This window comes from Myodes glareolus, chromosome 7 (genome assembly GCF_982192425.1).
Source record: "Myodes glareolus chromosome 7, mMyoGla1.1, whole genome shotgun sequence".
Classification (NCBI taxonomy): domain Eukaryota; kingdom Metazoa; phylum Chordata; class Mammalia; order Rodentia; family Cricetidae; genus Myodes; species Myodes glareolus.
The window spans coordinates 53,680,259-53,693,437 of NC_142032.1; the positions used below are offsets into that span (position 1 = coordinate 53,680,259).

At 46.0% G+C, this 13,179-nt stretch overlaps 1 protein-coding gene across 1 annotated transcript; it reads right to left on the reverse strand.

The window, feature by feature from the left end:
- Positions 1-1,168: 1,168 nt before the first annotated feature.
- On the reverse strand, positions 1,169-12,907 carry Eef1g (eukaryotic translation elongation factor 1 gamma). Its single transcript, XM_048457868.3, has 10 exons — positions 12,750-12,907; positions 11,587-11,745; positions 10,679-10,742; positions 10,381-10,523; positions 9,897-10,040; positions 5,628-5,757; positions 5,154-5,358; positions 1,845-2,017; positions 1,636-1,760; positions 1,169-1,406 (listed from the first exon to the last, which is right to left on the reverse strand). The coding sequence occupies exons 1-10, from the start codon at positions 12,879-12,881 to the stop codon at positions 1,248-1,250; spliced, it is 1,434 nt and encodes a 477-aa protein (XP_048313825.2). The 5' UTR covers positions 12,882-12,907; the 3' UTR covers positions 1,169-1,247.
- Positions 12,908-13,179: the final 272 nt, after the last annotated feature.

The window sequence follows — 13,179 nt, forward strand, 5'->3', positions numbered from 1 at the left end:
GGTGTTCTGGGCTTCAGGGTGACACCTACTGGATTCAGCAGCCTGTGTCCATCCACCCCAGACGTATTTACCTGGAGTTATTGTGAACCACCCCCAAACTTCCCTGTTAGAAGGCAGAGGTACCAAACCCAGGGTGGCAGCACCCACATCTGTAACTCTAAAGCTTGGAGGCTGAAGCAGGGTCTTCCGTTTGAAGCCAGCCTGGACTATTATTAGCAAGAACTGTTTCAGAAACAACCTGGAGCCTAAAAGACGGCTCCAGCAGTAAGAGCACTTACTCTTCCTAATGACCTGAATTTAGTTCCCCAGAACCAACACTGAGAAGCTCACCATCGCCTACAATTCCAGCTCTGGGGGCTCCAATACCTTCTTCTGACCTCCTGGGGTACCTGCAATTTCATGCAGTATTTACACACAAACACACATCTTTAAAACAAAGGATATGGCCAGAGCTGATCCAGTGCCAGGTAACGACCAAGAGACCAGGGTCTAGCCAAAGTTGCTAGTCTTCTAGAATATTTGTGGTAGCATTTAAGCTGCAGGCCTGGGCAGTGTCACCCACCCACCCACTCACCCCATAAGCCATCTGTGAGGAAATAAGCCTTCCTAACACTTGGGAACTGGGGAACCAGTATGCTTAAGGCCCACAGGACACATGCACACCCACATCCAACAAAAATTACCTATACCACACTAAGCAGGTTTTTTCACCATTATTTCTTCAACTGGAGAGTAACAAACTTGTGTGGAGCACTTAACCACAAGGGATATACATAGGTCCTATGAGAGCATCTGCACCATTACATATGGTATCTGAGTATGAGGACTACATGACAGGAAGGAACTCCAGGAACCCATTCCCTACAGCTGTGACAAAAAACAAATCCTCCGCATACTGTGTGCTACTCCATGGCTCAGCATTATCAACAGACACGCTCTTCAACGATTAAGGTCCGGGAACACAATTTCTGTTAGTATTCAGCCCCATGTCACCACCCAGTCTGCTTTTCATCTTCCCAAAGTAGAAGAACATCACTGTGGGAAGCAGGGCAGCAAAGGTCAAAGTGAGGCCAGGCCTCTATTCCTGCTCTTCGGAAACCGTCTGCCCTCCCACAGGCAACAACTCTGAAGAAGCCACCACTCACAAAGGAGGCAGGGCACAAAAGGGTTCAATGTTCAGTTTCCTTTAATGACCCCCATCTCCCCTGAAGGGTAGGTGCAGGCAGCTAGGCGATGGCAAGACATGTTCACTTGAAGATCTTGCCTTGATTGACAGTTTTGCCCACATGCTGGAAGGCCCCCTCCCAGGAAAAGTACTCTCGAACCAGGGTCTGGGTCTCCTCGCTACCAGGATCCAGTTTCCGCCATGTATATGACTCGTAGTCCACCTGCCAATCTGGACTTAGCTGGGGATTAAAAAAAACAGTACAGAGGCATGAGGTTAGGCACTGGACACTGCTTCACATCCCTGCAACTTCCAGCTCAGACATCAGACACCAGGACTCACACTGACGTGAACATACTTCCTGTGTACAATCCAGAACCCTTCCCTCACACATACTGGCCCAGGAAAAGGACCCCCAGTTCCCTAGACTATTGCCTACTTGAAGAGACTACCCCCAGTACCATCCTCACCGGAAAGGCAAGCTCTTGGCCTCGGAAGACCCAAACGCCGGAAATGGAGCTGCTGTTGTTGGTTCCAAAGAGGATGACACTAGCAAAGGCATTCTTCCTCAGTTTGTCCAATCGCTGGAACATGCCTGGAGGGAAGAGACTACTCAGCCTCTAGAATCCAGTCCCCACTACCTTGATAACCCTCCTCCCAGGCCCACTCCTCTTCTCACCAGTGATGAGGTTGCAACTCATAAAGGTCTGAGTGAGCTCCTCAGGGAAGCGATATTCAGCATACCACAGGGACCAGCCATCCTTATCAAAGTGCTCCCAAAAATATGGCAGCGCCACGGAGAGGGTGTCTTCATTGGAGTACTTACGCTTAAACTCATCCAACACAAAGGTACTAAAGAGAAAACAAAAGGAGGCCAATAAGGAGAAAGTCCTGCTGCAACTGCAAAGCATCTCTAGGCCACTGGCGTTTTCACCTAGGATCTACTGGTTTGGTATAAATGGCCCCTGTAATGTGGTGACAGACACTAACAGCATCAGGAACAGAGAGCTAGAGCACAAACAAGACGAAGTCAGACACTTCTGGGCCTAAGAGTGCTAGACATGCACGAGGAGGAAGCCAGGACCCAGAGCATCCCATGAGTCCATCACGGGAGGACACGGCTGGCTGCTGCCCTCATGTGGTAGCTAAAAGCAAGAGTCTGTTTTTCCCTCTAGTGCCCCTCCCAGACATTCCCCAGGAACCAAGTGCTCAAGTCAAACTCACCATCTCCCTCCTCCCCACCCCACAGGCCTTCTAGGTTATGGGCTGGAACAGAAATGCAAGCAGGATAGCTACCTCAAGTCTTTATGCCCAGATCCTCTTAGTCCCTCTCTGTCTAGTAACAAGTTTGCATACTGAAAAATTTACAAAAGAAAAGGTTCAAGGTAACCTGACACTCAGGGTCAGATACACAAAGCCAAGAAAGCTAGCATAGCCACAGGAGGCATTTCCCCCATGGCTCAGGTTCTATTATTTTTCTCTTTCCAACTATAAATGTTTCTCAACCATATCTAACTCCACTTCCAGGGAATCTAACACCCTCCTTCTGACCTCCTCAAGTATTAGGTACGCACATGGTGTGCGGGCAAAACACTCCTACACATAAAATAAAAAATAAGTCTTTGAAAAAAAACAATAAAGGGCTGGAGATATGGCTCAGTGATTAGGAGCACTGACTGTTCTTCCATAGGACCCGGGTTCAATTCCCAACACCCACATGGGAGCTCACAACTGTCTGAAGATCCAGTTGTAGGGGATCTGACACATTCACACCAATGCACATAAAATAAAGTTAAATAAACCATAAAAATAAAAAAAACAATAATGGCCAGGCTATAAGGCGCATCCCTTTTATACCAGCACTTGGGAGGCAGAGGCAAGAGGATCTCTGTGAGTTCAATGTCAGCCTGGTCTACAGAGTGAGTTCCAAGATAGTCAAGGCTACAAAGAGAAACCCTGTCTCAAACACCACCCCTCAAAGACATAAATATCGCTTCAAGTTAGAAACGATGATATGCACCATAGTCTCAGTGCTTGAGAGGCAGAAGCAGGAGGATCCAAAGTCCAAAGTCATTCTCAGACATAAAAGCTCCAAGGCCAGCCTGAGCTAACAAGACCCTGACTCAATATAAACAGACTCGGTCTAAATATATCACAGTATTTCACTCAATCATTACATCGCCTAAGTCATACTGCTACCCTTCTCTCATTTTACAGATGAGGTTAAATGGTGAGTCTGGTCCAAGGTCTGTAGCAAGAGTCTAGCAAAGCAGAAATCTGCCCTTTAACCACCACAGGTCCCAGACTTGTCTCGAAATGTCCACCAGACAACTCTTCAAAGGGGCCTGAAACCTTAGAACCTCCCCCTTCCAGCTAAAAGGTAGGCCTGGAAGACCTTTTCACATTCAGGTGGAGCCCCAAGTTCAACACTTAGCACCTAAAATATATAGTGTATGTGTGTGTGTGTATGTATATACAGAGAGAGAGAGAGAGAGAGAGAGAGAGAGAGAAAAATATAAGCTCCTGAAACACATCTAGCCAGAGATCTTAAAGGGACTTCAATTTTATATTAAAAAGCCTAAGGGGCCCAGCGGTGGTGGTACACACCTTTAATCCCACAGCACTCAAGGAAGCAGAGGGATCTCTGTGAGTTCGAGGCCATTTCTACAACAGTCACAGCTACAAAGAAACCTCAAAACCCCCAAAAGCCTAAGGAAATGTTGGACATGGTGGCATACTCCTTTAATCCCAGCACTCAGGAGGTAGAAAGCAAGGCAGATCTCTGTGAGTTCCAGCATGGCTAGACTTGCCCTAAGGGAAGTGAAGTGTGGTAGCTCCTATAAGCAATCCAACACTTGAGACAAGGAGGACTTGGAGGAGCTAACGTCACTCGTCACTCTTAGCTACACAGTCTGAGTGAGACCAGCCTGCCATACATGAGACTGCCTTTGAGACACAATGAGACCTTGTCTCAAAACAAAACACAACAAAAAGAAAACCAAGTATCTGCCTTTGCCCATCTGTTAGAAAGAGAATTCTAACAGATTGAGGACATGGCTCAGTGGGGAAACTGCTTGCATTGGTATGCAAGCATGGGGAATTGAATTCAGATCCCTAGCACTTACACAGTGGCCAGCATTTGTAATTCCCAGTGCTAGGGTAACAGGCTAGAGATAAGCAGATCTTGTCAATCTAGTAGAAACATCAAGCTCCAGGTTAAGACAGATTTCAAAAGGAGAAATATCTTTTTACACATACACCCAGGGGCACAGACATACACGACAAATAAGAGGGACTTCTGACATGGTGGCGCACCCCGGGATTTGGTAGGCAGAGGCAGGTGGTCTCTATGATTTTTTGGCAGCTTGGTCCATGCAAAGAGTTCCAGGTCAGTCAGGGCTACATAGTGATACCTGTCTTCTTCTCCCCCCCTCCTTTTGGTTTTTCGAGACAGGGTTTCTCTGGAGCCTGTTCTGAAACTAGTTCTTGTAGAACAGGCTTGCCTTGAACTCAAGAGAGCTGCCTGACTCTACCTTCCAAGTGCTGAGATTAAACATGTGCGCCACCACCGCCCAGCTGGTACCCTGTCTTAAAAAAAGTGGAAGCAGGGCAGTGATGGTGTACACTTCTAATACCAGCACTCGGGAGGCAAAGGCAGACAGATCTCTGAGTTCAAGGCCAGTCTGGTCTACAGACCAAGTTCTAGAACAGCCAGAGCTTCAGAGAAATCCTGTCTAGAAAGACCAAAATCAATGACAAAACAAAAAATAAATAACGAAAACAGGACTTCCAGATTGGTACATCCCAGGTGGAGGCAGGAAGATCAGTCAGAAATTCAAGGGTATCCTCTGTCACACAGCTCACAAGTCAGCCTGGACTATGAGACCTGGACTACACGTACATACATCAGTATTTACACAAACAACCAAATATTACAACCCTACATGTGAGATGAACAAGGGTTAAGAATGCCTTCCAACATGCTTACCTCTTGGGCAAGTGAGCAAAGGGGTCCTTGGCCTTAGGCTCAGCAGCCAGTGCCTGCTCACACTCGTCCATCTCCTCCTCAGGAGCTGGGGCAGCTGCCTTTTTCTCCTCTTTCCGTTCAGCCTGGGGCTTCTGTTTCTCTTCTCGTGAACCCTTTTCTTTCCTTGGAGTATCTTTCTTAGGCTGGCTCTCTGCAAACTTCTTGGCTGGTAAAGGAGACAGGAAAGGAAATATATTGCTTCTTTCCATTTTCCTCCATACCCTGCAGCAAGCAGGGAAAAAGATTGGCAAGAACCACCACTTGGTTGTCCAAACAAACATCAAGGAACAAGCACATTATCATGCGCTCTGCATTCCAATGTCTTACAGTTACTATGTTCTGTGGGTCACCACAAGTCAAAGGCTATGCTAATCAAGGGAGTGACAGAACAAACAGGACCCTGACCCTGACCTCATGCTGTCTCTTCAGACTTACCATCAAATTGGGCCATCTTCTCACACAGCTTCACCTCCCCCAAGACTGCCCTGAACTGGGGCTGGTTAATGCAGGTGAGGAACCATCGGTTGGTATTGGGGAAGGCCTGGCGAAAAGAAGGCTCTAAGACCTGCCAGGACAGAAGGACAGAACAAAGTCAACAGTGGAAAGTTTGTGAACAGATTTCAAACCAGAGCACAAAATCCTTACCTCTGGTTCCACTTTCCTCTCCACTCCAAGGAAGTGAACCTTAAATTACTAAAGGACTACTTTTTATTATTATGTATACAGTGTTCTGCCTGCACGTATGCCTGCAGGCCAGAAGAAGGCATCAGATCTCATTACAGATGGTGCAAGCCACCATGTGGTTGCTGGGAATTGAACTCAAGACCTCTGGAAGACCAGCCAGGGCCCTTAACTTCTAAGCCAACAGCTTCATGAATATGAATATTTTGTCAACATGTATCTGTGTACAACATATGTGTAGTGTCCCTTGAAGCCAGAAGATAGCATCAGATCTCGGAACTGGAGTTGATTGTGAGCCATATGGGTGTTGGAACTGAACCTTAGTCCTCTGCAAGAGTAGCCAGTGCCTTTAACAATTGCGCTCTCTCCAGTCTCCTTTTTCTGTTTTTTAGTCAGTTTTATTGCATAACCCAAATGGGCTTCCACATGATCTCCAGCCTCAGTGCTGGAGTACTGGGATTTCAGGTGCTTCTTTCTTCTGCCTTTAAAGCTCAACCTAAAAGGATGATTGTTATTACCCCTTCATATACTAATATTCTACGTAACAGTTACTCAAGACCCAGCAATACCACTTTAGCCAGAACCTGAAAACAACCTAAATGGCTCCCGGCTAAAGAATGGATGAAGATGTGGTACATTTACACAATGAAACACCAGAAAAAAAAAAAATGACATCTTGAAATTTGCAAGCAAATGGATGGATCTAAAAAATATATTGAATGAGGTAACCCAGACCCAGAAAGACAAATATCATATGTACTCACTCATAAGTGTCTTTTAAACACAAAGCAAAGAAAAACCAGCCTACAAATCACAATCCCAAGAACCTAGACAACAATGAGGACCCTAACAAAGACATACAAGGATCTTATCTACATACAAAGTAGAAAGACAAGATCTTCTGAATAAATAGGGAGCATGGGGACCATGAGAGAGGGTAGAAGGGGAGAGGAAGGGAGAGGAGTGGAATATATATAGCTTAATAAAAAATAATTCAAATACTTATTTTTTTGTTTTTACATAAGCATTTCCAGTCTATTCTTTTAAATTTCATGTCAACAAAATTTTCTTAAGTTAGATTCAACAAAAGTCTCTAACAGAGCCTATCTAAGAACACAAGGGCTGGGGATGTGGCTCGGTAGCAGAATATAAACCACCCAGAAAGCACAAGGCACTGGGTTCCAACATAGTATCCAAAGGTGGGATAGTTGGAGTGCCTAGAAACTTATTTTGCTAAATAAGCTGACCCCAAAAAAAGACACTTTGTGTACACAGCTGGGAATGGAAGCTAGAGCATGCCAGGTAAACTATGTCACGGGCCCAATTCAAGCTTTACCCTGCAACTACAACTTATATTTAGGATACAACCAAAGCTGAGACTAGAGCATAGCTCAGCAACACACTATAACCCCAGCACTAACAGTACAGTCCTGCTAACTGCTTCATAGAAAAACTCACTATCTTCTTTTAAAAACTTTTAAGAAGTAGGCAGATCTCTGTGAGTGAGACCAGCCTGGTCTACAGATCAAGTTCCAAGACAGACAGGGCTATTGCAGAGAAAGTCTGTCTCAAAAGAACAAAATCTAAATTTAAGATTTATTTCATTTTTACATATTCGAGTGTTTTGCTTTCCATTTATATCAATGCACCATGTTCATGCCTGGTGCCCACTGAGACCAGCAGGTATTGGACTCCCCTTGAGCTGGAGTTACTTATAAGCTGCCATGTGTGTACTGGGACTTGAGCCTAAATCCTCTGCAAAAAGAGTGCTCTCAAGTGCTGAGCTATCTCTTCAGCCCCGCACTACTTTTTTTTTTGTTTGTTTCTCTAGACAGGGTTTCTCTAACAGTCCTGGCTTTGTAGACCAGGCTGGCCTCAAACTCACAGAAATCCTCCTCCCTTTGCCCCCCAAGTGCTGGGATTAAAGGTGTACACCACCACCGCCTGGCCCATACTACTATCTTAAGAAATTCTTTTTTTTTTAAATATTTATTTATTTATTATGTATACAATATTCTGTCTGTGTGTATGCCTGCAGGCCAGAAGAGGGCACCAGACCCCATTACAGATGGTTGTGAGCCACCATGTGGTTGCTGGGAATTGAACTCAGGACCTTTGGAAGAGCAGGCAATGCTCTTAACCTCTGAGCCATCTCTCCAGCCCCCTTAAGAAATTCTTTATTTTTTTGTTTTTATGTATACTGGTGTTTGCCTGCACATGTCTGTGCACCACATGCGTTCCTAGTGCTCACAGACACCAGAAGAGAACATCACGTCTCCTAGAAATGGAGTTACAGTTAGGAGGCGCCATGCTGGTATGGGCGACCTCTGGAAGCACAGCAAGTGTTCTTAACTGTGGACCCATCTCTCCAGCCCATGTCATTTTCAAATTTGATAAAATAGAAGGGGGTGAGAGCTAAATTTTGTCATCTGATAATGATGTGGGATTCCCCTTTGTATGCTGTGAATACTACTGGTTAATGAATGAAGAATCTGCTTTGGTCTGTGATAGGATAAAGTGGAATTAGGTGGGGAAAACTAAACTGAATGCTGGGAGAAAGGAGGCAGAGTCAGAGAGAAGAGCCATGTAGCCCTACCATGTAGCAGATGATGGAACTTTACCTGGTAAGCCACAGCTTTGTGGCGATACACAGATTAATGGAGATAGGTTAATTTTAGATGAGTTAGCCAGAAATACACTTAAGCGATTGGCCACACAGTATCGCAAATAATATGGTTTCTGTTACTATTTTGGGGCCGAGTAGCCAAGAACAAACAAGCGGCTCTCCTACTATACACAGAGGCCAGGAACTCCAAGTTCTGAAGTACCTGGGTTCAAGCAATACTTGAGCACTTACTAGCTGTGTGTTGGGGGCATGGAAGCACTACAATGACCGTGGGAGGGACATGGTCCGGCACACAATTGCTTTTTTCTTTGTTCCCACTGTACTCTGGACCAGAATGAGTCTAGAGATGTTGCTTGGAAATCAATATAACATTAAGGAAAAAAAATAATAATAGATGGCTCAGCAGTTAAGAGCACTCACTGACTATTCTTCCAGAGCTCCTATGTTCAATTCCCAATACTCACATGGTAGCTCACGAATGTCCAGTTCCAAAGGATCTGGCACCCTCACACAGACATACATGCAGGTAAAACACCAATGCACATAAATTCATAAATCAAAACAAATAAAAAAAAGGCTGTTCTTCTAGATGACTCTGATTTGATTCCCAGCACCCACATGGTAGCTTACAACCCCTTGGGATCTGCACAAGTAATACACATACACACACACACACACACACGCAAATACATGGAAGTGAAAAATTTTGTTTTAAAAAAATAGTAAGCCAAATAGTGATTGCTACCACCTCGAATTTATAAGTAAAATAAAAAACTGTGAGAATTCCTTTTATTAAAAATTTATTTGTTTTATGTGCATTTGTGTTTTGCTATGGGTGTCAGGTCCCCTGGAACGGGAACTATAGACAGTTGTGAGCTGCCATGTGGGTGCTGGGAATTGAATCTGGGTCCATCTGGAAGAACAGTCAGCGCTTTTAACCACTGAGCTATCTCCCCAGCCCAAGATAAGTAAAGTAAAATAAAGAACTGTGAGAATTCTTACACCCCTCTCTGTACCAGTGAATAATGAAGCCAAGACAGGAACTTAGATCTGCCTCCAACAGCCCTTGATGCTACATGAGCCATCCGTGCCTCTCACTTACCTTTAATTTTTGCTCTCACTCTATAGCCCAAGTTGGCCTCATACCAGAGTGATCCTCCTGCCTCAGTACCTCAAGCAGTAAGATTACAAGTGTAAGCCACCACCCCTACCCTTACCCATCTTTAAATTAAATCCAGATTTTCAAGAAAATAAGCAATATCACCTAAAATGAAAACAGTCACAGAACTCAATCCTGGGATTCCTACAGCCATTAACTGGCCTGAGTCCTAAGCAGAACCCAGGGTTCCCCAGTACTAGTCAACCCTCTAATCAAACGGGTTCTTTTCAAACCTTACCTGCTTGTAGAGCCACAGAAGGGTACAGACGACTGTGATATCAGCTAGAGTCACTCGCTCACCCACCAAAAAAGTCCTTGTCTTCAAATGAGTGTCCAGCAGCCCCAGGATTCGCCTCACCTCTTCTTTCGCATTTTCAGTGGCCTGTTGTTTCGAATACTCAAGTTTAGTGAGTGCCAAGTCCCTTTCCTTGTGCTCCCCCAAGTAACAGAATTAAGAGCCATTTAATAATAAGCATTGGCTCAGCCCCCATCTTCTATCATTAGAATCTCGGATCACCTGAAATTTATTAGAGCTAAAACACTCATGTTACATGACTTTTATTCCCCACTAAACTGATGGCAATCCCTTACTAGTTTTCACACGTCCCTGGCATCTTTTCCCCCATCTCTTTATTTCCTATTCCCAAAATGCAGGGGTCACCCAAAATGCAGGAACTGACCCCATCTCTGTGCCTAGCCCCTCTCTAAGTTCCAAAGCATACCTGTTTGTTATGGTGCATGATGCCCAAGGTGGGGAACACCCAGGTGCTGGCTGGAGGAACGATATCACTGTCAGCAAAGCTCACCCACTGCACCACCTGAGCTGCTGCCTCTGGAGTACTTCCCCGCAGGTCCTCATTGCTTACTGAAAAGGCAGAACATCAAGCTTAGAATTTACAGGTCAATCCCAATACCAACCCAAGTCTCTAGGATTCCACCTTGTCCACTGCAGTTACTCCCAGCCACTTCGACAGCCTCACCCCCAGAACAACCTCTAAATCCTGTATCCCCACAAATTACCATAATAGGCGATGGCATTGCTCTCAAACACACAGAATCCATCATCACCCTCAAATGCTGGAACCTGCAGAAAAGCAGTGAAAAGACAAACGTAGTATACATGGGAATTTCTCACTGGCCAATTCTCAGGGTTAAATTGTTCTAAACAAGAATGTTAAAACAGACAGCCGATGCTATGCAAACTTGTGACATTACTAGAACTCAGGAATGAAGCATACTCAGTAACTCTTGTAATCTGAATTTAGTGTTGGGACTAAGAATTCAAACATGGTTGAAATGTAAAATTAGGGTGCCATACCCTTAATCCCAGCAGTCTGAGTCTGAAACTAGCCAGGGCTACTGAGACCCTATCTCCAAAGAAACAATATATTGAGGAATGGATGTCAGACAGTCCTACATCTACAACTCCACTACCTACAGCATTAGGGACAACCCACATACAGCATTTGCCCTCCTCCATACTCAGCTTTGGATATTGAGCTCAGCCTTTGGGATAAGAATCCAACTCACAAGAAACTTAACATTATGTGTACAGATAACACTTGGCCAAAATACATTTCATCCCACAAATATAAAGCAGGTTTGTAACTCTGACAGTCGCTGCGCAGCTCTCAATTTCCCTTCATAACTATACATTCCTCCAAGTTTTTTTTCCTTTATAGGCAGGCTCTTCTTAACTAGACTATATAGGCTGACCTCACACAATCCTCCTGCCTCAGTCTCCAGAATGCTGGGATTACCAGAAGCCTTCAAAATGACTTTTTCCTTTTGGGTGCTTGGACTGCAATCAAACTCAGGGCCTTTCATCCCCATGAAATTTTTAAGAATCACTTCAATGTTAAAGAGTACGGAGGCCATCTTCAGAATAAAATTCTTGGGCTCTTTGGGGTCTCTGCTTCCCTACTCACCTTGCCAGCAGGAAACTTTCTGAGAAATTCAGGGGTGCGGTTGGTTTGGCCAAAGTGGAAGTGGGGTGGTGCGGAGAGCACGCGGACCTGAGCCCCACTGTACTGAGCAGCAATGAGGGCCTTGAAGGCTCTCCAGTTTTCAGGATATGTGTACAGGGTCTAAGAGAAAGGGTGGAGAATGGACATAAGTAAAAGAATCCTGAAAGCTACTTCCCACACTTCCCCGCAATTCCAATGTGTTCGACTCATTTTTACTCCTTCTGGTGAACCAAATTAACTGAGTATGCCCTGTGTAATCAGAGTCCTCTGAAATACCAAGAACAGAACTACATACCAGCTGCTAAATAAAGCTTGCCGACAGATATGACCTCCCTTAAGGACATCGCTAGCAGCATTCTTCTCTTCCAAACTTCCTGGCCAACAGACGCCCATCTGCCCAAATACACACGCGTCCACGTCTCCCTGAGCCCTTGTTTCATTCATTCGTGGTAAACCAGTGCATGACAACCGCCAGGCTTGTAGAACTTCACAAGTACACACATCGACCATAGATTTCCATGGTCCCCTCAAACCAGTCACGCTGGCTTCTAATGGCATGATCTGCTCATCAACTCCTCTTCCTAAAAAAGCCTGTCTCTCCTCGCCGTACATCCCTCTGGTCCTGTCCTGCGATGTTTCCCAGTTATCTCCCTATTAAAACCTGATCAGAGGGGTCCATATGGTCTGACTTCACTGTTCCTTATTCCTCTGGCTCTCAAACCTTCCCGAAAGACAGCTCTAACTGTGTCAGTCGTCTCTGCCCACAAAGACCCTCTCCTTTTTCACTGTTCCCGTTGCTGACCATCAAAACGGTCGCAAAAGTTCCACCAACCTGCCCAGACGCCATATCTTAAGATGGCAGTGCAGCTGAGCCACTTTTTAAAGACCCTGACAGTGGAGAGCCGTCATCTCTTTTCTCCTCAACCCCAGAACATTCCACCCCTGGCCTCCCAGCCCCAGTTCCCCTCCAGGCCCTAGGAACCCTGCTCCCAGGCGATACGGTCTGTGGGCGCCAGATCGGCTCTCCGTTTGTGTCTGGAACTCTCCCGGCGCCTACTGACCCGATTCAGTCAAAGGATGGCGGTGGATGGGGTGACCTGGATCACCGGAGCCGGCAAACTTACCCCAGCCGCCATGGTGATTCCGCAGAGAAAGGGGGTGGGGCTGTCGGTGCTGCCGCAAAGTAAGCCGCCAGGGAGACAAGGGGGGGGGGGAACCGCCGGGCGGAAACAGCGGCCGGAAAGCGAGGACGGCATAAAAGGCACACGCACGACAGTTCCGCCTCCAGCCTCGCTGAGTTGGAAAAAGAAAGGGGTGGGGCCCACTGCCTGGATCGCAGAGCTGGCGCCTGCGTAATATGGCTCTGGACAGGCCTACCCCGCCCCTGTGGCCGACCAACCGAAAGCCTGATAGAAGACGGAGCTCCCCAAGGGCGGGGAGAGTGTGAGAACCCAGCGGAAGCACCGCCCCTCGACAGCTTGCAGCTCTAGGGGACTATGAACTACAAGCGGCAAAAGCTGCAAGTAAGGGGTGGCGATTTACTTTTGTTCCTGT